General features: G+C 36.5%; 1 protein-coding gene and 1 non-coding gene across 2 annotated transcripts; one reads left to right on the top strand and one right to left on the bottom strand.

Moving 5' to 3' along the window:
- Positions 1-6,340: 6,340 nt before the first annotated feature.
- LOC130943661 (UDP-glucuronate 4-epimerase 5-like) lies at positions 6,341-8,493 on the bottom strand. Its single transcript, XM_057871639.1, has 2 exons — positions 6,806-8,493; positions 6,341-6,657 (listed from the first exon to the last, which is right to left on the bottom strand). Exons 1-2 carry the CDS (start codon positions 8,131-8,133, stop codon positions 6,642-6,644), a joined length of 1,344 nt encoding a protein of 447 aa, XP_057727622.1. The 5' UTR covers positions 8,134-8,493; the 3' UTR covers positions 6,341-6,641.
- A 1,672-nt stretch (positions 8,494-10,165) lies between these two features.
- LOC130951824 (small nucleolar RNA R71) lies at positions 10,166-10,273 on the top strand. The gene has a single exon (XR_009074113.1). It is a non-coding gene; the product is annotated as a small nucleolar RNA R71 (small nucleolar RNA).
- Positions 10,274-22,513: the final 12,240 nt, after the last annotated feature.

A 22,513-nucleotide genomic window follows, 5' to 3' on the forward strand; every position in this document is an offset into this window, starting at 1 on the left:
TTTTATATTAGTATACTTTAATTTGTATATGGATCTCTTTATCACATTTTACTTGTGTCATGGTTGAAAAATGACAAATGTCCTATTATTTGGTTTAATAAATTTGGTTGGGTATGGCTAAGACATAAGTTGTATATTGGTTGTGTTTGTTGGAACCGTGAACGGTGGAAATATCCAATTTTTAGGGGAGTTCTGCCGAATTTTTTCTAAACAGTTTGGCTAAAACTTAGTGGAAAAATTATAGATAGTGTTATATCTTGTTTCTAACTTTTTTGTTTCGGTTTTTCTTATTTACAGGAGTGCTGAAAGGGTGACCATATGCAACCTTGAGGGCTCAAGAATGTTTTGATGCATAGAGACACTAATCTATGTTAGAACTTTTATGTTTTGGTTGAACTTTTATGTTAAACTTTTATGTTTTGGTTGAACTAATCCATATACTCACTAGCTAATGTTATTTTGTTTCAAGACAATTTCAGCTAAAAGGATCTTGTTTGACTTATGTATGTTTTTGCATATTAAATAGATGTAAACTAGCTTATTAAAAGCGTTATTATATTAGTTAATTTAAAAACTAATTCACTAAATTATGCATGTAATTTGTAATAAAAATAAAGTTGTTACAAAATAACTTATTTGATTTCGTAATTGAAGAAAAAAAATGTTACCAACTCATGTTACATTTTGTAACAAATTTTTTTGATAGGAAAAAAATTTACTGTCACGAAAAATACCTTCAAGATCAAAATTTGTTACCAGTTTTGTAACGGCGTCCGGTTTTTTGTATCAGAAAAAATTGTTACAAAATATGGTATTGAATTGTAACAGTTCCATTTTTCGTTACAAAAACTTTTTGTAGCGGGACTTACTGCAATGGACCCTTTTTTTGTTACAAAAAACTTTTGTGTCAAAATATCGACGTTTTGTAACAATATTTTTTGTTACAAATACGCCTTTTTTAAGCTTTGGTGATGGAACTTCCAATGCTCATCCTTGGCCAAGTTTTTTAATATTGTTTGTTTGTTGTTTAAACTTTGTTAGCTTGCACTCCCATACCAACTCTCAAAAATCACAAAAGACTTTGACTTCCTAAGCAATAATGAGCACTCTAATGCAAGTCCAAGGGAGGACGACTCGGGATTAATACTCTCGATTGTAGATTGTAGAATTGTTTGATGCGAGATTTGAGTGTCGATTAGACTATACTCACGATTGTATTCACTACTAAATTCTATATCGACATACAAAAATTTCGTTTATCAGTGCTGAAAAACAGGGTGTGTGCGTATGCACATATGTGTGCGTGCCCACAGCTCAAAAAGAAAGCAGAATGTGTACGTGCGCACGAATGTGTGCGTGCCCACACCAGCCAGGAATCACTTGGTGTGCGTGCGCATCAGTCCCTGCGAGCGCCACCAACAGAAAGCATATCCTGGTGTGTGCGTGCGCACAGAAGCATGCGTACGCACAGTTCCTGAAAAACACCACGTGTGCGTGCGCACAAAGGCGTCCGTACGTGCAGGTAAATTTCTTCTTCTGTTGGGTGCGTGCGTACAACAATGTGCGTGGGCACACACCAGAAAACCTGGTTCTACTGTAACATTCAAAATTTCAGTTTTTCGCACCGATTTTTCGGCGTCCATAACTTCCTCTACAAAATTCGGTTTTCCGCAAACTTTATATCAATCTCAAGCTTATCAAACATTCTTTAATTTAAAACAAACCCATTTGCATCCAAAATTTGAGGAGTAAGTTATGGACTTCCAAAGTTCATTAAAAATCACTTTTTTACCAAATTACACCAAACCCTACTTTTTACCAAATTCACATTTCTTACCCACAAAACCTGTACATTTACAACATATCAAGCCCCATTTCATTAATACTATCTACTAACACATTAATACTCACTCCAATTCATAAATCTCATATATTATTCAAAAATCCACCCTTCCAACCACAAGCTACCATTTTAAAATTCATTATCTTATTTCCTCAATTCATTAATAACCACCCAAAAATCATCATTAACTAATCAACAAACCATAACCACAAAATCTCATTAACATATACCAACACCATTATCAACTCACCATTATTAATTTTAATAACACATATTCATTAACACCAATAACTCATTCTCATTATCGCCAATCATCTTACATCCATTAATTCCAACACAAGCCTAATCATCATTTTACCATCAACGTCACAAAACTAATTGTTTAGTGCATAAAACCATTTCAACTTATCCTATAATTCTCTAGCCTAAGTTTTCACAAAACCTTATATATTAAACATGCGAAACCTAAACCATACCTTGGCCGATCGCTATATTTAGTCCAAGGCAGCCACACTAGTCAGAAACACAGTCCCTCAAGCTTGAGAAGTTAACCAAAATCTTAGCTCCAATAACCACCAAGCCTCCAAATGCTTACTTTTCAATTCCAATGCATATATATAAACTTAATTCACACTTAATACACATATATATTCCAAATTCAGATTTTACACAATAAATTCAAGATTTGGCTAGGTTTAGAGTGTCCTTACCGTACCCACATGCATAGCAACTCAAGCCCAATAAGCTCCGCAAGCTAAATCGAAACTAAAACACCAAATTGGGCAAGATTTCATCATAAAGGTTTAATTTCACAATTAGAAAAGGGATAGAGATTCTGAAATAAAATTGATGCTTACCAGTAAAATTGATCCGACAAAAATGTAAAGCTCGACGCGCTGGACGCGTGGCCGCGAACGGTGCGGCGATCGGAGCTCAAACGAAAAAGTTATGGTGGAAGGAAGAATTGATGAGGGTTAGGGAAGCTCTCTTCATCCCCAACGCTGTTTAGCATTTTTGATGCTGAACAGGGAAGAAGATAATTCTGTCCCTAAATTATGGGTCTGGTTGGACCCACGGATCCGGTTTTAGGCTCGGTTCAACCGGTTCGGTCTATCCAGTCCAATTTTGGACCAAAATTTTTGAAATTGGTATCAAAATTCTCGTTTTGAAGAGCTCTATTCTATTTTGATATTGGATTCATATTTTAAATTTTTCTAATTAAAATTCAATTTATTGACTAATTATTTACTTATTTTAGCGGGGTTTACACTTGCTGCCGCTGGTGGTGGTGGCTGGACAACGTGGCTGCATCTCTGCCTCTCTGGTCTCTGACTCGCTGCTGCTCTTCTCCTCCCCTTATGATGCATTTGATGATTTTGCTAAGCTTTGAGTTATTAATTTGCTAAATTTTTATTTAAACTTCTAAGCAACAACTTGTTTTCTGATTTTGTTATAATTTATTCTGATTTGTTAATTTAGAAGATTCTAATTTTTGAATTATGATGTATGGATGTTGTTCCATATGATCATGTCTTAGGAATCAATATTGATTAAATTATTCTTTAATTCAGTATATGAGATTCACAGTTCAAATTGTACGTGCCATCAGTTGGAAAAAAGCGAAAAACCTATTTTAATGTCCAAAACCATGATAATGACATGAATTTATTTTTGCGTCTTGCTACAGATGATTGATGATAAGATATGGGTTTCTTTGCCAGCTTTCTTGGGGTCTTCAACTTTGTACTGGTGATAGCTTATCATTTTGTTATGGCTGATCCAAAGTGCGAAAGGAACTAGATACTGTGTGGTTGTGATTTTCATGTTGTAAAATTAGCTATTTTTCTAATAGAAGTTAAGTTGATATTGAAAGGAACTTCATTTTGAGTATGTTATGTGAGTTTACTGCTATATCTTATCAAAGACTAAATTTCCACTAGATGAATTTGCTCGATGAATATTTTGTTCAGAAACCACTTTTGAATGATTATTAATTAGCTCTGTTCACTGTTGTTGTGTTCGTTTATGCTTACTGCTAGCACTGTGAATTTCACTACATTATTGTGTTTTGTGCTCATTGTTTTTAATTCAATGAAGGAATAGATGAATTGAATAATTAACTTAATTAATTAAATGAGTAAATGATTGAACATTTGTTATTGGTTTGGTTAAGTTAATGATTTTTTGTTTTGTTTTTGTGACTATCTTAATGAGTTTAATAATAATATAATGACTAAAGAATGATAAATTGTTAATAATTGATGAGGGCAAAGGTTATATTAGACTTTGATTGCTGTAATGTTTTAAATTTGGAAGATATTTTAAAATTTATATTAGACTATAATTATATTTTAGAATATTTATTTATTATTTTATTATAAAACAGTTTTTTCCAATTACGGTATAATCGATTGATTCAGTAAATAAGTGAACCAATAACTAAAATAGTTGGATGATCAGTTTGATTTTTAGAACCATATTGTCAATAAAGTGAGTGCAAAAAATTAGAGTTAACTCTTTTGGACTTTTTTAATTAGCTACACTACTAATTGATCCCTTATATTTTTTCAAATTCAAAAGATTAAGTCACACCTAAAATTTAAAAGTTCCATTTGAACATTTGCTAGTTTAATTTCGATTGGACCTACTACAGGTGAAGTGGCAAAAGGTGTAAACCCAAAATAATGGAAATGCAAATAAACAAACAATCATGCTACACATCCATATAATTTTGTATCCAAGTTTATCCAAGTTGACCCAACACTAAAAAAATCTAATACCATTAAATGAAATGTGAAATACACACACCCAATACATTCAAAACCGCTCTTGCTCAACGCTTCTTCTTCTCACGTTGGTTTACGTACGAAGCTTCTTCTTCTTCGCCTTCCTTATCCTCCTCCTACTTTTTCGCGTTTTTTCTTCTTCACGTGTTTTCTCTTTATCGTCATTATTTTTTTGTTGTTGCTGTTATATTTTTTTTGTCTTTTCCTCCTTCTCTCTCTGGTGAAAAAGCAGTAGAAGGTGAGGAGGAAGAGTTTTGAATTGTGCAGAACAAAAATGAACCGAATATGTTATTATAGTGAAACAATTGTATAGTATTGAGTGAACGAAACATAATCCATTATATAAAATCAAATTCAAACAGCTCAGCCTACAATTTATAGATTATCAATTTATTTGCAGTACACCTCCGTCAATTCAGTTCAATTTAAATTAGCAATTACATTCCATTCCATTTGATTCAACATTGAATAATCCAAACTTCGTCAGTTTAATTCGTTTCAGAAGAAGAATCCAAATCGCTCTCATTCAATTGATTTGAAATTGAGTCATTCATCATTTCAATTCAGAAGTACAGCTCGAAGAAGAAAACAAAAAAATAGGAAGAAGATAAATGCAACGTAACCGGATCGAAAGAAGAAAACGAGAAGATGAACGTGATCAGAGGAGAACGCCAAAGGCAATGCAGATCAATAAGGAAGAAAAGAACGCGAGCAGAGAAGAAGAATGTTTACGTTGCAGCAGAAGGTTTACGTTGAGCAAAACCTTAGGTTGTAGCACGTTATATGTAGCACGTGTATGACAAACGAGTGAGAGAGGGAGAGAAGGGCATCTGGCCAATATTGTTTGGATAATTTGAATGCATTCTTTACATGGATGTAGAGCATTATTGATAAAACAAAATATTGCAAAGCTAGCGTTAGTAACTTACACTAGTCAAACTGCATTTATAGCTTATAGGTGTAGGAAATAAGTCTGTTTCATATTATGAACACCGAGTCCGTTGCTCAAGGCCCAGGGCTGATAGGAAATGAAGTAGACAATCCAACTTTCAGCTGATATGAAGTTTCTTCAATCGCTTTCTGGCAACAACCCAAGAGTTGCAGAAAGATAGCCTTATCACTGATCAATCTGTAGGAATTTGCAAAATGAACAAGCTGCACGGCTATATCTATTTAACACTGAAAAGTGCTTAATACCAACAACACCAAAGCCCCAAACCAAAAAAAAAAACGTCTTTGAACTTTGATCTTATAGCATTCATGGTTTGAACCATTCTTGACATTTCAGAACAAGCCCAGACAATAGTGCCATGAATGACCTGATGCATGAATATTTATCATTTTAGATCTGGTCAAATACTCGGTATTGAACCAAAAATTGCTGCAACCAAATGGCATAAACATCATATAGTCAGCTAAAACATGCGACACTTTAAAACGAAACAGCATTCCGAATGACGAAAACTTCACCTAATGTCACCGTTGGCTCTGTGCCCTGGCTCAAGAGTCTATAATGTAGGTTGGCACTTGAAAATTTCCAAGCTTTAACATTTGGTGTGCGGTGCTAACACATCCATGCCCAGAAGAATTCCGATTTAACAAGATTGGAGCCTCGAACAGAAATCATCGTAGCAGCAGTACTTGTAAGCAAGTCATCACCATAACACAAGTTTAACTCAGTTTAAACCAAAACCATGGCAAGTTGGCAACATGAGTTCATAATTAAGCACACACCTTCAGATTAATAGACAATGGAACAGTGTAGAACATTCTTATCGTGCAAATGCTTTGAATTCAAAAACATACAAGAAAAGAATGCACAATTAACAAACCCCAATTTGATGTCTCTAGTCAAAGACTGTACAATGCCTAAACTAAAAGGAATACAATTGAAGATGAAAATGAAGCAAAATTACAACATGATTTAAAACCAGAAAAAAAAAAAGATAGATCATCATGACACTAGTTCTTCTTGGCTCCTAATGCAGTTGTATGAACTCTTTCAACATCAATCAAAGCCTCTGCAGCCTGCAGAACCAGATCCAAATCTTCTTCGTAAAAAACAGAAGGCATAATAAAAAAGTACACAATCGGTGAGTGTCAACAAATAAAACAATGACTCATTCATCAACCAGAAAAAACTAGAACACCACTTTAAAAGAAGAATCACCATTACCAAGCACTCTTCTTCTTGGAGCCAGGATAAAACTCAAGGTACCACTTAACAAACTTCCTTAGCCCTGTCCCCAAATCAGTAGTGGGTCTATACCCAAGCTCCTTACTCGCCAAGCTAATATTAGCATGAGTGAACCTCACATCCCCATTTCTCGGCATCGCCACTACTTTCTTCTTCGCCTTCACCTTCAGCAATCTCTCAAGAATCGCCACCAGGTCCGACACCGGAACCGGGGATGTATTCCCCAAATTAAAAACCCTCAACTGCGCCGGTTCCTTCTTCTTTCCCCCACTACCGGTACTCTTCTTCGCTGTATCCAGAGCCCCCAAGAACCCCTTCACAACATCATCAATGTAAGTAAAATCTCTAGCAACCATTCCACCATCCGGCGCCTCAAACACAGTGATCTGCTTCCCCTTCAGTATATCCTTCGTGAAGAAAAAATACGCCATGTCGGGCCTTCCCCAAGGCCCGTAAACCGTGAAGAACCTCAGGCCCGTGATTGAAAGCCCGTAGATGTGATTATAGCTATGGGCTATTTCCTCCCCTGCTTTCTTCGTTGCCGCGTAGAGGCTCGCGGGCTGGTCCGTACGGTCCTTCTCGGAGAAAGGAACCTTGGAGTTGAGCCCGTACACAGAACTCGACGAGGCCCAAACCACAGCGGGCTGAGGGTTCGCTGTCTTGCATGCTTCTAGAAGGTTCACGAACCCAGCGACGTTGCTGTGGACGTAGGAGGAAGGGTTCTGCATTGCGTAGCGGACTCCAGCCTGAGCAGCCAGGTGAGCCACGTGTGTGAACGGCACGACGTCGAAGAGCTTTCGGAGGAGTGCGGCGTCGTTGATGTCGCCTTCGACGACGAACACGCCGGCGCGTTCCAGGAGGCGCTGCCGGGCGCGCTTCAGGTTCGGGTCGTAATAGCGGTTGAAGTTGTCGAGGCCGAGGACGCCGTCACCGCGGCGCTTGAGTGCAAGAGAAACGTGCGCTCCGACGAATCCCGCTGCGCCGGTGATGAGGACGGCGAGACTGGAAGGGGAGGCACGGCGCGCCGACCTGCTCACGCGCTTCTCCCAGTCGGAGCCACCCCAGGAGGTGGCGGAGGAATTGAAAGAGTTGCCGCCAAGAGTACGGCGGCGCGGGGCAGGGGTAGTGGCTGAGGGAGGGGACAAAAGGAAGAGGAAGATGAGGAAGGCCACGACGAAGGTGGAGAAGATAGTGAGCTTGGAGAGTGAGGAATGAAGCCTCATTCGGTGGTTAATGTACGGCGATTTCTCTGGTTTTTGCTTCCCCGGCGTGGAGGGCGCGTGATCCATCAAATTTAATTGCGACATTTTTACAAACACCTCAATTGCACACTTTCATTCAGTGCGGCAGCAGAGAAAAAAGAGGAAGAAGAAGGAGGAGGAGAAGGGTTTAGAGAGTGTAGGTTAAGGGTTTATTTTTCTGTTTCAATTTTTTCTTTTTTCCCCCTAAATTTCTCTTTGCTGCGATTAGAAGCTGGGGGGTGTGTGTTTTTATTTATATCTCACGTGTGCTTCAAAAACACGCACATGGGTTTGAGTGATTCATTCTGATCCATGAGGTTAATGCTGGCATATCTCTGACTAGCAAAGATTAAGTTTAGTTTATAAGTGCGTGAGATTATATGTGTTTGATTAGGGAATCGCATTAAAATTCAGAGTATACAATAATACAATAATACAATACCATAATAGATTGGATAGTTTGAAAGTGGAATTACTGATTACTGAAATTTTCCTTTTTAATTTTTCGTCTTTGCATAATGGTCATGGAAGGTGAGCGTGAGCTGTTTCACACGGGATCACGGTAGACGAGTATTTCTCGCGTGAGTTTTATTTTTCTTTTGAAGCTAAAGTTGCTTTCAATAAATCAATGGACAGAAATTAATTTATAAATGTTTTTGTTTGGAATAAAGAGAGCGTAACACATTAAACGGGAGTATGTAGGAATCATCATTCATCCCCATTCCTCCCAGTGTTTAGGATTATGAAGTCAGCAGGGATGTAAAGGCCTTCAACCTCAACTAAAACATCCTCTACAAACCCATAAGCCTGTTTCATTGATTTGTCTGCCATATCTAGTGAGATTCTTGCAGCTTGTACCTCAAAGATTCATTTTTTTCATTATAGAGAGTGGCATGAGATTTATACATAATCCCAGGTCACACAGAGCCTTCTCAAAGGTCATGGTGCCTATGGTACAAGGTATTAAGAACCTTTAGGGATCTGGTTTCTTCTGAGGTAATGTTTGCTGAGCCAAGGCATTCAGTTCATTGATGAGCAATGGAGGTTCATCCTCCCACGTCTCATTACCAAATAACTTGCCATTCAGCTTCATGATTGCTCCTAGATACCGAGCAACTTGCTCTTCAACAATATCTTCATCTTCTTCGGAGGAAGAATACTCATCAAAGCTCATGAACAGTAATAGTAAGTTCAGTGGAATCTCTATGGTCTCTGTATGAGCCTCAGATTCCTTTGGTTCCTCATTAAGGACTTCCTTATTGGCTAGTGGGCGTCCATTGAGGTCTTCCTTACTGGAAATTACTGCCTCTTTCTCCTCTATATGTTCGGCCATTTTGGTTATATTGATGGCCTTGCATTCTCTCTTTGGATTCTCTTCTGTATTGCTTGGGAGAGTACTAGGAGGAGTTTCAGTAACTCTTTTACTCAGCTGACCCACTTGTGCTTCCAAATTTCTGATGGAGGACCTTGTTTCAGTCATGAAATTGAGAATGGCCTTAGATAGATCAGAAACTATGGTTGCTAAGACAGGAAGGCTCTGCTCAGAATTCTCTATCTGTTGCTGAGAAGATGATGGAAAAGGCTTGCTATTGCCAAACATATTTCTCCAACCATTATTATTATTGAAGCCTTGTTGAGGCTTTTGTTGATCCTTCCATGAGAAATTTGGATGATTTCTCCATGAAGGATTATAGGTGTTTCCATAAGGTTCTCCCATGTAATTCACCTCTTCTATTGCAAGATTCTCAAGGTTATAAGCTTCTCCTTCAGAGGAGGCTTCTTTAGTACTGCTGGATGCAGCTTGTAAACCAGTCAGATTCTGAGAAATCATATTGACTTGCTGAGTTAATATTTTATTCTGAGCCAATATGGTATTTAGAGTATCAATCTCAAAAACTCCTTTCTTCTGAGTCATCCCATTATTCACAGGATTTCTTTCAAAAGTGTACATGAACTGGTTATTTGCAACCATCTCAATGAGTTTCTGGGCTTCTATAGGTGTTTTCATATGAAGGGATCCACCAGCAGAATGGTCCAATGACATCTTGGACAATTCAAACAGACCATTATAGAATATAACTAAGATGCTCCATTCTGGAAGCATGTCAGAAGGACACCTTCTGATTAATTGCTTGTATCTTTCCCAAGCTTCATAGAGGAATTCACCTTCCTTTTGTCTGAAGGTTTGGACTTCCACTCTAAGCTTGCTCATCTTTTGAGGGGGAAATAATTTGGCCAAGAAAGCATTGACCAACTTTTTCCAAGAGTTTAGGCTTTCCTTAGGTTGTGAGTCCAACCATATCCTATTTTTGTCTCTTTCAGCAAAGGGGAAAAGTATAAGTCTATAGACCTCAGGATCAACCCCATTGGTCTTAACAGTGTCACAGATTTACAAGAATTCAGCTAAAAACTGATGAGGATCTTCCAATGGAAGTCCATGAAACTTGCAATTCTGTTGCACTAGAGAAACTAATTGAGGCTTAAGCTCAAAGTTGTTTGCTCCAATGGTAGGAATTAAGATGCTTCTTCCATAGAAGTTGAAAGTTAGTGTAGTAAAGTCACCAAGCATCTTCCTCGCATCTCCACTATTGTTCTCAGGTTTGGCTGCCATGTCTGCCTCTTTTTCAAAATTTACTGTAAGGTCCTCTCCGGAGTGTTGTGTTTTATCTTCTCTTAGCTTCCTCTTCAGAGTCCTTTCAGGTTTAGGATCAGCTTCAACAAGAATGTCCTTATCCTTGTTCCTACTCATATGAAAAAGAAGAGAACAAAAGGAGTAGTGGAATCCTCTATGTTACAGTATAGAGATTCCTTTATGTGTCAGAAGAAAGAGAAGAATAGAAGCATGAGGTAGAGAAAGAAGAATTCGAACACAGAGGGGGAGAGAGGGTTCGAATTATTAGATGAGAAGTGTTAGTACTTAAATAAAATAAATAGAAAGAGATGAGAGAGAGACTATTCGAATTTTAAAAGAGGGAAGAGAAAAATATTTTTTATTTTTATTTAATTAATTAAGTTAGTTTCGAAAATTTGAAAAAGAAATAAAATTAAATTAAAATTTAAAACAATTAGTTAATTAAAAAGTTTTTTTTTTGAAAAAGTGGTTAGTGATTTTCGAAAATTAGAAGTGGAAAAGTAGTTAGGTGGTTTTGAAAAAGATAAGAAGTAGCAAACTTTTTTAAAAATTAAAACACACAAGTCAAGTAGTTAGTTGAAAAAGATTTTGAAATTAAAATTTTAAAAAGATATGATTGAAATTTATTTTGAAAAAGAATTGAAAAAGAAATTAAAAAGATTTGATTTTTAAAATTAATGTTGATGACTTGACTAACAAGAAACTAAAAGATATGATTCTAGAATTCAAAGATTGAACATTTCTTAACAAGAGAGTAACAAACTTGAAATTTTTGAATCAAAACATTAATTGTTAGCAAGGATTTTTGAAAATATGAAATTTAAGAAAAAGATTTTTGAAAAATTAGTTTTAAAATTTTCCAAAATATTAAAAGAAAAAATGAAAAAGATTTTGAAAAATTTTAAGAATGAAACTCAAAAATCATAAAAAAATAAAAAGAATTGATTTTTGAAAAAGATTTGAAAAGATAAAGTTTTTAAATTGAAATTTTGACTTGACTAACAAGAAACAACTAAATTTTTAAAATTTTTGACCAAGTCAACTCAAAATTTTGAAAATTATGAGAAGAATAAGGAAAATATTTTTTTTTTACTTTTGAATTTTTAATGAAGAGAGAGAAAAACAACAAAATAAAACAAAACATAAAAATTCAAAATCAAAACAAATAATGCATGCAAGAACACTTTGAATATCAAGATGAACACCAAGAACACTTTGAAGATCAAGATGAACATCAAGAACATATTTTTGAAAATTTTTTTAGAAAAGAAAGACATGCAAGACATCAAACTTAAAATTTGACACTAGACTCAAACAAGAAACACAAAATTTTTTTGTTTTTTATTTTTTTTTCGAAAACTTTTTTTTTTCAGAAAAACTTTTTGAAAAGAAAATAAAGGTTAAAACAAGAAAAGAGGTTACCTAATCTAAGCAACAAGATAAACTTTCAGTTGTCCAAACTCGAACAATCCCCGGCAACGGCGCCAAAAACTTGGTGCACGAAATTGCAATCACACTTTTGCAACTCCGCACAACTAACCACCAAGTGCACTGGGTCGTCCAAGTAATAAAACCTTACGTGAGTAAGGGTCGATCCCACGGAGATTGCCGGCTTGAAGCAAGCTATGGTCATCTTGTAAATCTTAGTTAGGCAGATTCAAATGATTATGAGGTTTTGATAGTTAAAAGATAGATAAAACATAAAATAAAATAAAGATACTTATGTAATTCATTGGTGGGAATTTCATATAAGCGTTTGAGGATTTACAAGAATTCAGCTAAAAACTGATGAGGATCTTCCAATGGAAGTCCATGAAACTTGCAATTCTGTTGCACTAGAGAAACTAATTGAGGCTTAAGCTCAAAGTTGTTTGCTCCAATGGTAGGAATTAAGATGCTTCTTCCATAGAAGTTGAAAGTTAGTGTAGTAAAGTCACCAAGCATCTTCCTCGCATCTCCACTATTGTTCTCAGGTTTGGCTGCCATGTCTGCCTCTTTTTCAAAATTTACTTATACGGTCCAAACAACGGACCGAACCGGTAAAGGATCCAGTTCACTGATTTTTGGGTTGAATCGGCCGGTCCGATCCGGTTCTGCTAACACTGGTAGGAACTAAAAAAATAAACAGTATAATAGGGTATAATTCGTTGTCATTTATGGCATTGTTATTAACAACCAAATGAATTAACACCACACCATTTTCTATAATTTAAAAATGGCTTATTCTTGATTCTATCAACACTTGTTTCAAAATTCTGGATTATTTTACTATTCCGTTGCAACCAAATGTTTCAGATAACCGCAAAAAATCTTATCAACTACTTCTTTTGCTTAGAGCTATGACCAGACACTTCAATCTAACTCTCAAAAAGCTCTTTTGACAGTCGATGAAATAGCACAAGCTCTATCAGCACACGTCAAACAAGCGCAACACACCTGCCACGTAAACTCACAGCAAAGAAACAAATGATGCACAAATGCTATTTTCTTTCTACACAAAACACAAATCTTATCACTGTGATGTATAATTCCTAGCCTACTCAATCTCTCTTTAGTGTTGACCCTACCTACTAAGACAAACCATGCAAATAGTTCAACTCTTGGAGGAACCAATCATCTCCATATGGTACTAGTGAAGCTATAGCTTGTGATGTCCTCCGAGAGAGTCTCTTTCTGCAACACATGCACAAATGAATTAGTAGAAAAAACACATGTTCTGTCAAATTTTCATATAACTGTATCCTCTCTATCGAACGATAGTTTTACTAGCCGTAATCGGTCATGAAGTTGATTGAGCAACTCTAGCTCCCATTGGAATAATCCTCTCCTCCACTGAAAGTTCCATACCCACTCTAACCCATCCCAGAACCGACAGTCCCCTATGACAGATCCTTGTTGATTTGAAATAGAGAAGAGTCTCGAAAAACTATCTTTCAAAGAGCCACTTTGTAACTAATCATCCTCCCAGAATTGAATACGTCTTCCATTTCTCACCTCCATAGGCAAACCACTGATCATCATATCTCTTACCTATTCCTCTTTAATATTAAGCTAGCAAATATCTTTCCATGGGTCACCTCTTGACGGTAATGACTGTTTTGACAACATTATAGTTGGATTAAAATGATTACAAGAACACAACCTTATTCAACAACAAGCAATCTTCCTTCGAAAAGTGCCACCACCATTTGACCAGAAGCGACACATTTCTGATTAATGCATCGCCTACCCCCAAATCCACCTAACTTTTTCGGAGCTTGCACTATCTCCCATTTCACAAGTGGTACACAGTTATTCCCATTTTCTTTACTCCATAAAAACCTTCTTTGTAACCTAATTATCTTTTATGTGCGTTCGCAAAAGTGAAAAAATCAGCAAGTGTACGTACGCACAAGTCCCAGCACTTGATTTCATTAATGAAACACATGGCTCATGAATTGGGGGCACTGTTGGCTCAATTTTAGAAGTGATGAAGCCATTTTGGAGTGCTATATGAAGGGAACTTCATCACATATCAAAAGAAGAGCTCACCAAGATATTAGGAAAATACAGTTTAACTGTGGGGAGATTTGATAAACCCCAATTTTGTGGTTATCTTGTGTTAAATTCAGGGGATTTTATCAACTTATCTCACATTTATTCAACGAAATAACATGGTTTTATGAATTTCTCCTAATTTGTGCTTAAGAGTGAAAACATGCTTTTTAGGCCTTAAATTTGATAAATTTAATTCACTTTAATTCCATTCGATGCCTTGATATGTTTATTAAGTGATTTCAGGTTTAAAAGGCAAAGATTGGGTTGAAGAAATGAAGAAAAAACATGCAAAAATGGAAAATTCATGAAGAAATGGGATTTTGGTAATCTGCCAATGACGCGTGTACTTGGCCCACGCGTGTGCGTGGGAAGAAAATATGCCAGCGACGCGTGTACGTGGCCCACGCGTACGCGTGATAAAGAAAGTTGCTAGTGACGCGTACGCGTGACCCATGCATATGCGTGACAAGCGACACGTGACTTCATTAAAGGTAATACGCTGGGGGTGATTTCTGAGCTCAAGGAGGCCCAAAGCCAACTGATTTCTGATGCTTTTGAACCCAAGAATTGCAAGGGAATGGGAGGTGGGGAGTAGTCATAGTTTAATTTTTCATCATGTTTTAGGATATAATTCTAGAGAGAGAAGCTCTCCATTTTCTCTAGAATTTAGGGTAGTTTAGGTCAAATTTTTTTAGATCCAACTTTTAATTCTTGTTTTTAGTTCAAGTCTCTTTATATTTTATTGTTCTATTGTCTTAATTTTCTTAGTTTTTCTTGTTAATTTCTTATTTGCTCTCTTTTATGTTTATGAACCATTGTTGGAATTTTATTTTCATTAATGTAAATTTATGTTCCCATGTCTTTTTATGTTTATCTTAGTTGCTATTGTTGATTTCTTGCTTATGTTAGTTATAGCTTTTTATTAATTCTTGTATTTTGTGATGTTTACTTTTATTGCACTCTAGGTGTTTGATGAAATGTTTTCACTAGTTATAGAGTAGTTTTCTTTACTCTTGGCCTAGGCTAAGGAAATTGGGTGATCTTGAGTCATTGGGTCTAATTGAATTGGTGATTTGAGAACCCTTAGTTGTTAATTTGATACCCATTAACACTAGCCTATTTGACTTATTTCAAGCATAAAAATAGACTTGATGGGTTGGTACCTCATAATTGTCAATATATAGTTGTTAGACAAGGATGGTGATCTCAATTTCCATGCCTTAGCCAAGAGTTCTTTTCTCTTTCTTTCTTAGTTAATTGTCATTTACTTTCTTGTTATTTACTTTTCTTGTCAATCATCAAATCAAACCCCCTTGTTTCTTCATAGCCAATAATTGAGCACTTCATTGCAATTCCTTGTGAGACGACCCAAGGTTTGAATACTTCGGTTTATTTTTATTGGGGTTTGTACTTGTGACAAACAAAATAAAAACTTTGATGGAGAGTTAATAGTTGGTTTGGAACTATGCTTACAACGAAGAAATTCTTTTTCTATTGAGAAATTCTAGACCAACAATAATTCTTACATAAAGCCTTAAATAGCAGTTAAAGAAGTTTGGAAAGCTAGAGAACCATTGAAAAGTGAAAAAAAAAAACCATTTTTCAGCAAGACAGGGGTCTCGCATACCGATGAGCGGATAATTTATACGCTTTTTGGCATTGTTTTTAGGTAGTTTTTAGTAGGATCTAGCTACTTTTTAGTATATTTTTGGTAGTTTTTAAGCAAAATTCATATTTTTGGACTTTACTACGAGTTTGTGTATTTTTCTATGATTTCAGGTATTTTCTGGCTGGAATTGAGGGACCTGAGCAAAAATCTGATTCAGAGGCTGAAAAAAGACTGCATATGCTGTTGGATTCTGACCTCCCTGCACTCGAAATAGATTTTCTGGAGCTACAGAAGCTCAATTGGTGTGCTCTCAATTGTGTTGGAAAGTAGACATCCTGGACTTTCCAGAAATATATAATAGTTCATACTTTGCCCGAGTTTTGATGACGCAAGCTGGCGTTCAAACGCCAACTCCCTACCCTATTCTGGCATGAAACGCAGAAACAGGATACAAGCTAGAGTTAAACGCCCAAACTGGCATAAAAGCTGGCGTTTAACTCCAAAAAAAGTCTCTACACATGAAAGCTTCAACGCTCAGTCCAAGCACACACCAAGTGGGCCGGAAGTGGATTTACTCATCATTTACTTATTTCTGTAAACCCTAGTAACTAGTCTAGTATAAATAGGACCTTTCACTATTATATTAGATCATCTTTGGAATGCTTTTCCTTAGACTTGGGGGTGGCCATTCGGCCATGCCTGGACCTTCATCACTTGTATATTTTCAACGGTGGAGTATCTACACCTCATAAATTAAGGTGTGGAGCTCTGCTATTCCTCGAGTATTAATGCAAAGTACTATTGTTATTCTATTCAATTCAAGCTTATTCTTGTTCTAAGATATTCATTTGCACACAAGAACATGATGAATGTGATGATTATGTGACACTCATCACCATTCTCAATTTATGAACGCGTGCCTGACAACCAGTTCTATTCTACTTGAAAACAAGCTTGAATGGATATCTCTTGGATTCCTGGTTCACGATGCATGGTTGCCTCTCCTGACAACAGAGCCTTCCATTCCGTGAGATCAGAGTCTTTGTGGTATAAGCTAGAATAATTGGCAGCATTCTTGAGATCCAGAAAGTCTAAACCTTGTCTGTGGTATTCCGAGTAGGATCTGGGATGGGATGACTGTGACGAGCTTCAAACTCATGACTGTTGGGCGTAATGACAGACGCAAAAGTATTACTGGATCCTATTCCAACACAAGTGAGAACCGACAGATGATTAGCCCTACGTAACCCGTAGTTGGACCATTTTCACTAAGAGAATGGGAGGTAGCCATTGACAACAGTGATGTCCGAACATAAAGCTTGCCATGGAAAGGAGTATGAATGATTGAATGAAGACAGTAGGAAAGCAAAGATTCAGAAGGAAAAACGCATCTCCATACACTTATCTGAAATTCCCACCAATAAATTACATAGGTATCTCTATCTTTATTTTATGTTTATTTATCTTTTAATTATCAAAATCCCAAAACCATTTTAATCTGCCTGACTGAGATTTACATGATGACCGTAGCTTGCTTCAAGCCAACAATCTTCGTGGGATCGACCCTTACTCACGTAAGGTATTACTTGGACGACCCAGTGCACTTGCTGGTTAGTTGTGTGGAATTGTGAGGAAAGTGTTGAGATTACGATTGCGTGTGCCAAATCTTTGGTTCCGTTGTCAGAGATCACAATTTCGTGCATGAAGTTTTTGGCACCGTTGCCGGGGATTGTTCAAGTTTGGACAACTGACGGTTCATCTTGTTGCTTAAATTAGGTAATTTTCTTTTTACTTTTATTTTTACTTTTATTTTGTTCTTCTGAATTTTTAAGAACGAATTCTAGAGTTTCAGATGATGCTTTTATCATTACAGGAGCTAGTTGATTCCCATCAATTTAGCTGTTGTATGTAATATCTGCTGAAGCTTGGCTAGCCATGTCTAATCTTTTTAGACTGAAGCTTTAGACTAACATTGCATGATTCCTGGAATTCTTATTAAAAATTTTGAGTTCCTTGTTTTCTTTTTCAAAATAATTTTCGAAAAAAATACAAAAAAATTATAAAATCATAAAATCAAAAAATATTTGGTGTTTCTTGTTTGAGTCTAGTGTCAATTTTTAAGTTTGGTGTCAATTGCATGTTTTAATTTTTCTAAATTTTTTTTTCGAAAACTCATGCATGGTGTTCTTTATGATCTTCAAGTTGTTCTTGGTAAGTCTCCTTGTTTGATCTTTGAATTTTCTTGTTTTGTGTCTTTTCTTGTTTTTCATATACATTTTTAGTTTGTTAGTGTCTAAGCATTAAAAATTTCTAAGTTTGGTGTCTTGCATGTGTTTCTTTCCTTAAAAATTTTTCAAAAATAAGTTCTTGATGCTCATCATGATCTTCAAAGTGTTCTTGGTGTTCATCTTGACATTCAAAGTGTTCTTGCATATTTTCTTTGTTTTGATCTTAAATTTTTCATGTTTTGAGTCATTTTTGTGTTTTTCTCTCTCTTCATTAAAAATTCAAAAATAAAAAATATCTTTTCCTTATTTCTCTCATAAATTTCGAAATCTTTGGGTTGACTTAGTAAAAAATTTTTAAAATAAGTTGCTTCTTGTTAGTCAAGTCAAGATTTCAATTTCAAAAATTTATCTTTTCAAAAACTTTTTCAAAATAAAATCTTTTTCATTTTTTTCCTTTGTTTTTCGAAAATTTTCAAAAATCTTTTTCAAAACTTTTCAAAATCTTTTTCTTATTTTTACTTCAAATTTTCGAAAATCTTTACTAACATTAATGTTTTGATTCAAAAATTTCAAGTTTGTGACTTGCCTATTAAGAAAGGCTCAATCTTTAAAATTCTAAAATCATATCTTTTAGTTTCTTGTTAGTCAAGTAATCAACTTTAATTTTAAAAATAAAATTTTTTTAATTTCCTTTTCAATTTTTTTTCAAAATAAATTTCAATAATATCTTTTTTGAATCATATCTTTTTCAAACTTTAATTTCAAAATATCTTTTTCTAACTTCTTATCTTTTCAAAATTAATTTCAAAATCTTTTTCAAAATCACCTAACCACTTTTCCACCTCTAAATTTTGAAAATCACAAACCATTTTTCAAAAATAATTATCGAAATTCTCTCCCTCTCATCTCGTTCTATTTATTTTATTTATCTATTAACACTTCTCTTTTACTCATAATTCGATCCTTCTCTTCTCTCTGTGTTCGAATTTTTCTTCTTCTCTCTTCTCATCCTTCTATTCTTCTTCTCTTCTACTCACATAAAGAAATCTCTATACTGTGACATAGAGGATTCCTCTTCTTTTCTGTTTTTTTCTTTTTCATATGAACAGGAGCAAGGACAAGGACATTCTTGTTGAAGCAGATCCTGAACCTAAAAGGACTCTGAAGAAGAAGCTAAGAGAAACTAAAGCACAACAATCCAGAGAAAATCTTATAGAGAATCTCAAAAAAGAAGTAATGGCCGAACCCAACAACAATAACAATGCAAGGAAGATGCTTGGTAACTTTACTGCACTAAATTCCAACTTCCATGGAAGAAGCATCTCAATCCCTACCATTGGAGCAAACAATTTTGAGCTTAAGCCTCAATTAGTTTCTCTGATGCAACAGAATTATAAGTTTTACAGACTTCCATTAGAATATCCTTTTCAGTTCTTAACTGAATTCTTGCAGATCTGTGATACTGTTAAGACCAATGGAGTTGATCCTCGGTCTACAAGCTTATACTTTTCCCTTTTGCTGTAAGAGACAGAGCTAGAATATGGTTGGACTCTCAACCTAGAGATAGCCTGAACTCTTAGGATAAGCTGGTCACGATTTTCTTAGCCAAATTGTTTCCTCCTCAAAAGCTGAGCAAGCTTAGAGTGGATGTTCAAATCTTCAGGCAGAAAGAAGGTGAATCCCTCTATGAAGCTTGGGAAATATACAAGCAACTGACCAAAAAGTGTCCTTCTGACATGCTCTCAGAATGGACCATCTTGGATATATTCTATGATAGTCTGTCTGAATTGTCTAAGATGTCATTGGACCACTCTGCAGGTGGATCTATTCACCTGAAGAAAATGCCTGCAGAAGCTCAGGAACTCATTGAGATGGTTGCAAATAACCAGTTCATGTACACCTCTGAAAGGAATCCTGTGAGTAATGAGATGCCTCAAATGAAGGGAGTTCTTGAAATTGATGCTCTGAATGCCATATTGGCTCAGAACAAAATGTTGACTCAGCAAGTCAACATGATTTCCCAGAGTCTGAATGGATTACAAAATGCATCCAACAGTACTAAAGAATCATCTTCTGAAGAAGAAGCTTATGATCCTGAGAACCCTGTAATGGTAGAGGTAAATTATATGGGTAAAGCTTAGGAAAACACCTATAATCCCTCATGGAGAAATCATCCAAATTTCTCATGGAAGGATCAACAAAAGCTTCAATAAGGCTTTAAAAATAATAATGGTGGAAGAAATAGGTTTAGCAATGGCAAGCCTTTTCCATCATCCTATCAATAACAGACAGAGAATTCTGAGCAGAACTCATCTAGCTTAGCAAACATAGCCTCTGATCTATCTAAGGCCACTCTTAGTTTCATGAAAGAAACAAGGTCCTCCATTAGAAACTTGGAGGCACAAGTGGGTCAGCTGAGTAAAAGGGTTACTGAAACTCCTCCTAGCACTCTCCCAAGCAATACAGAAGAAAATCCAAAGAGAGAGTGCAAGGCCATAACCTTACTTAGTGTGGCCGAACCTGGAGAGAGTAAAAAGGCAGTGATTCTCAGTGAGGAAGACCTCAGGAAACATCCACTAGCCATTAAGGAGTACCCCAATGAGGAACCAAAGAAATCTGAGACTCATATAGAGACCATAGAGATTCCTTTGAACTTCTTTTTACCATTCATGAGCTCTGATGACTATTCATCTTCTGAAAGAGATGAAGACATTGCTGAAGGGCAAGTTGCCCAGTATTTAGGAGCAATCATGAAATTGAATGCTAAGCTATTTGGTAATGAGACTTGGGAGGATGAACATCCATTGCTCATTAATGAACTGAATACCTGGGTTCAGCAAACTTTACCTCAAAAGAAACAGAATCCTGACAAATTCTTAATACCCTGTACCATAGACACCATGACCTTTGAGAAGGCTCTGTGTGATCTAGGGTCAGGTATTAACCTCATACCACTCTCTGTAATGGAGAAACTAGGAATCTTTGAGGTACAAGCTACAAGAATCTCACTAGAGATGGCAGACAAATCAATAAAACAGGCTTTTGGACTAGTAGAGGATGTGCTAGTGAAGGTTGAAGGCCTTTACATCCCTGCTGATTTCATAATCTTAGACACTGGGAAGGATGAGGATGAATCCATCATCCTTGGCAGACCTTTCCTAGCCACAGCAAAAGTTATGATTGATGTTGACAGAGGAGAGTTGGTCCTTCAATTGAATGGGGACTACCTTGTATTCAAGACTCAAAGTTCTCCTTCTGAACACATGGAGAAGAAGCATGAAAAGCTTATCTTAATACAGAGTCAAAAAATCCCCCACATTTAAACTCTAAGTTTGGTGTTGGGAGGCCACAATCAAACTCTAAGTTTGGTGTTGAGAGGCCACAACCAAACTCTAAGTTTGGTGTTGAGAAGCCACAACCATGCTCTGATTATCTAAGAAGCTCCATGAGAGCCCACTGTCAAGCTATTGACATTAAAGAAGCACTTTTTGGGAGGCAACCCAATTTTATCTATGTTATTTTATGTTTTTTAGGTTGATGATCATGTGGAGTCATAAAAACAACTGCAAAAATCAAAGTAAATTCAAAAATAGCACACCCTGGAGGAGGAACTTAAACGCCAGTAAGAGTAGCAGAATGGGTGTTAAACGCCTAGTTTGGCACCATTCTGGGCGTTTAACGCCAAAAATGGGCACCAAACTGGCGTTTAACGCCAGAACAGACCACCAAGTTGGCGTTAAATGCCAGAAACAAGCAACAGCTTGGCGTTAAACGCAAGGAAAGGTATAAAAGCTGGCGTTCAACGCCAGAAACAGGTAGCAGTCTGGCGTTAAATGCCAGTATTGCATACAGAGGGCGTTTACACGCCTAAATGGTGCAGTGATGTGAAATTCTTGACACCTCAGGATCTATGGACCCCACAGGATCCCCACCTATCCCACCTCTCTCTCTCTCTCCCCCTCACACATCTCTATAACATTCTACCCAAAACACAATGTACCTATCAAATCCTATCATCTTCCCTATATTCTCTTCACCAATCACCTCCATCCCTCTTCCCTAAAAACCCTACCTACCTCACTTTTCAAATTCAAACATTTTTCCCTCCCAAACCCACCCAATTCCATTCGGCCACTCTCCCTCTCTTTTCCTATAAATACCCCTCTTCACTCCTTTATTTTCACACATCACAAACACTCTCCTACCCCCTTGGCCAAACCTATCTCTCCCTCCATCTCCTTCATTTTCTTCTTCTTCCCCTTCTTTCTTTCTTCTTTTGCTCGAGGACGAGCAAACCTTTTAAGTTTGGTGTGGTAAAAGCATTACTTTTTATTTTTCCATAATCATTTATGGCACCTAAGGTCGGAGAAACCTCTAGAAAGAGGAAAGGGAAGGCAAAAGATTCCACCTTTGAGTCATGGAAGATGGAGAGATTCATCT

This window comes from Arachis stenosperma, chromosome 1 (assembly GCF_014773155.1).
Source record: "Arachis stenosperma cultivar V10309 chromosome 1, arast.V10309.gnm1.PFL2, whole genome shotgun sequence".
Classification (NCBI taxonomy): Eukaryota; Viridiplantae; Streptophyta; class Magnoliopsida; order Fabales; family Fabaceae; genus Arachis; species Arachis stenosperma.

Bases quoted from the DNA above. Each gene is read 5' to 3' on its own strand.
- LOC130943661 (XM_057871639.1), bottom strand. From the start codon at position 8,133: ATGTCGCAATTAAATTTGATGGATCACGCGCCCTCCACGCCGGGGAAG.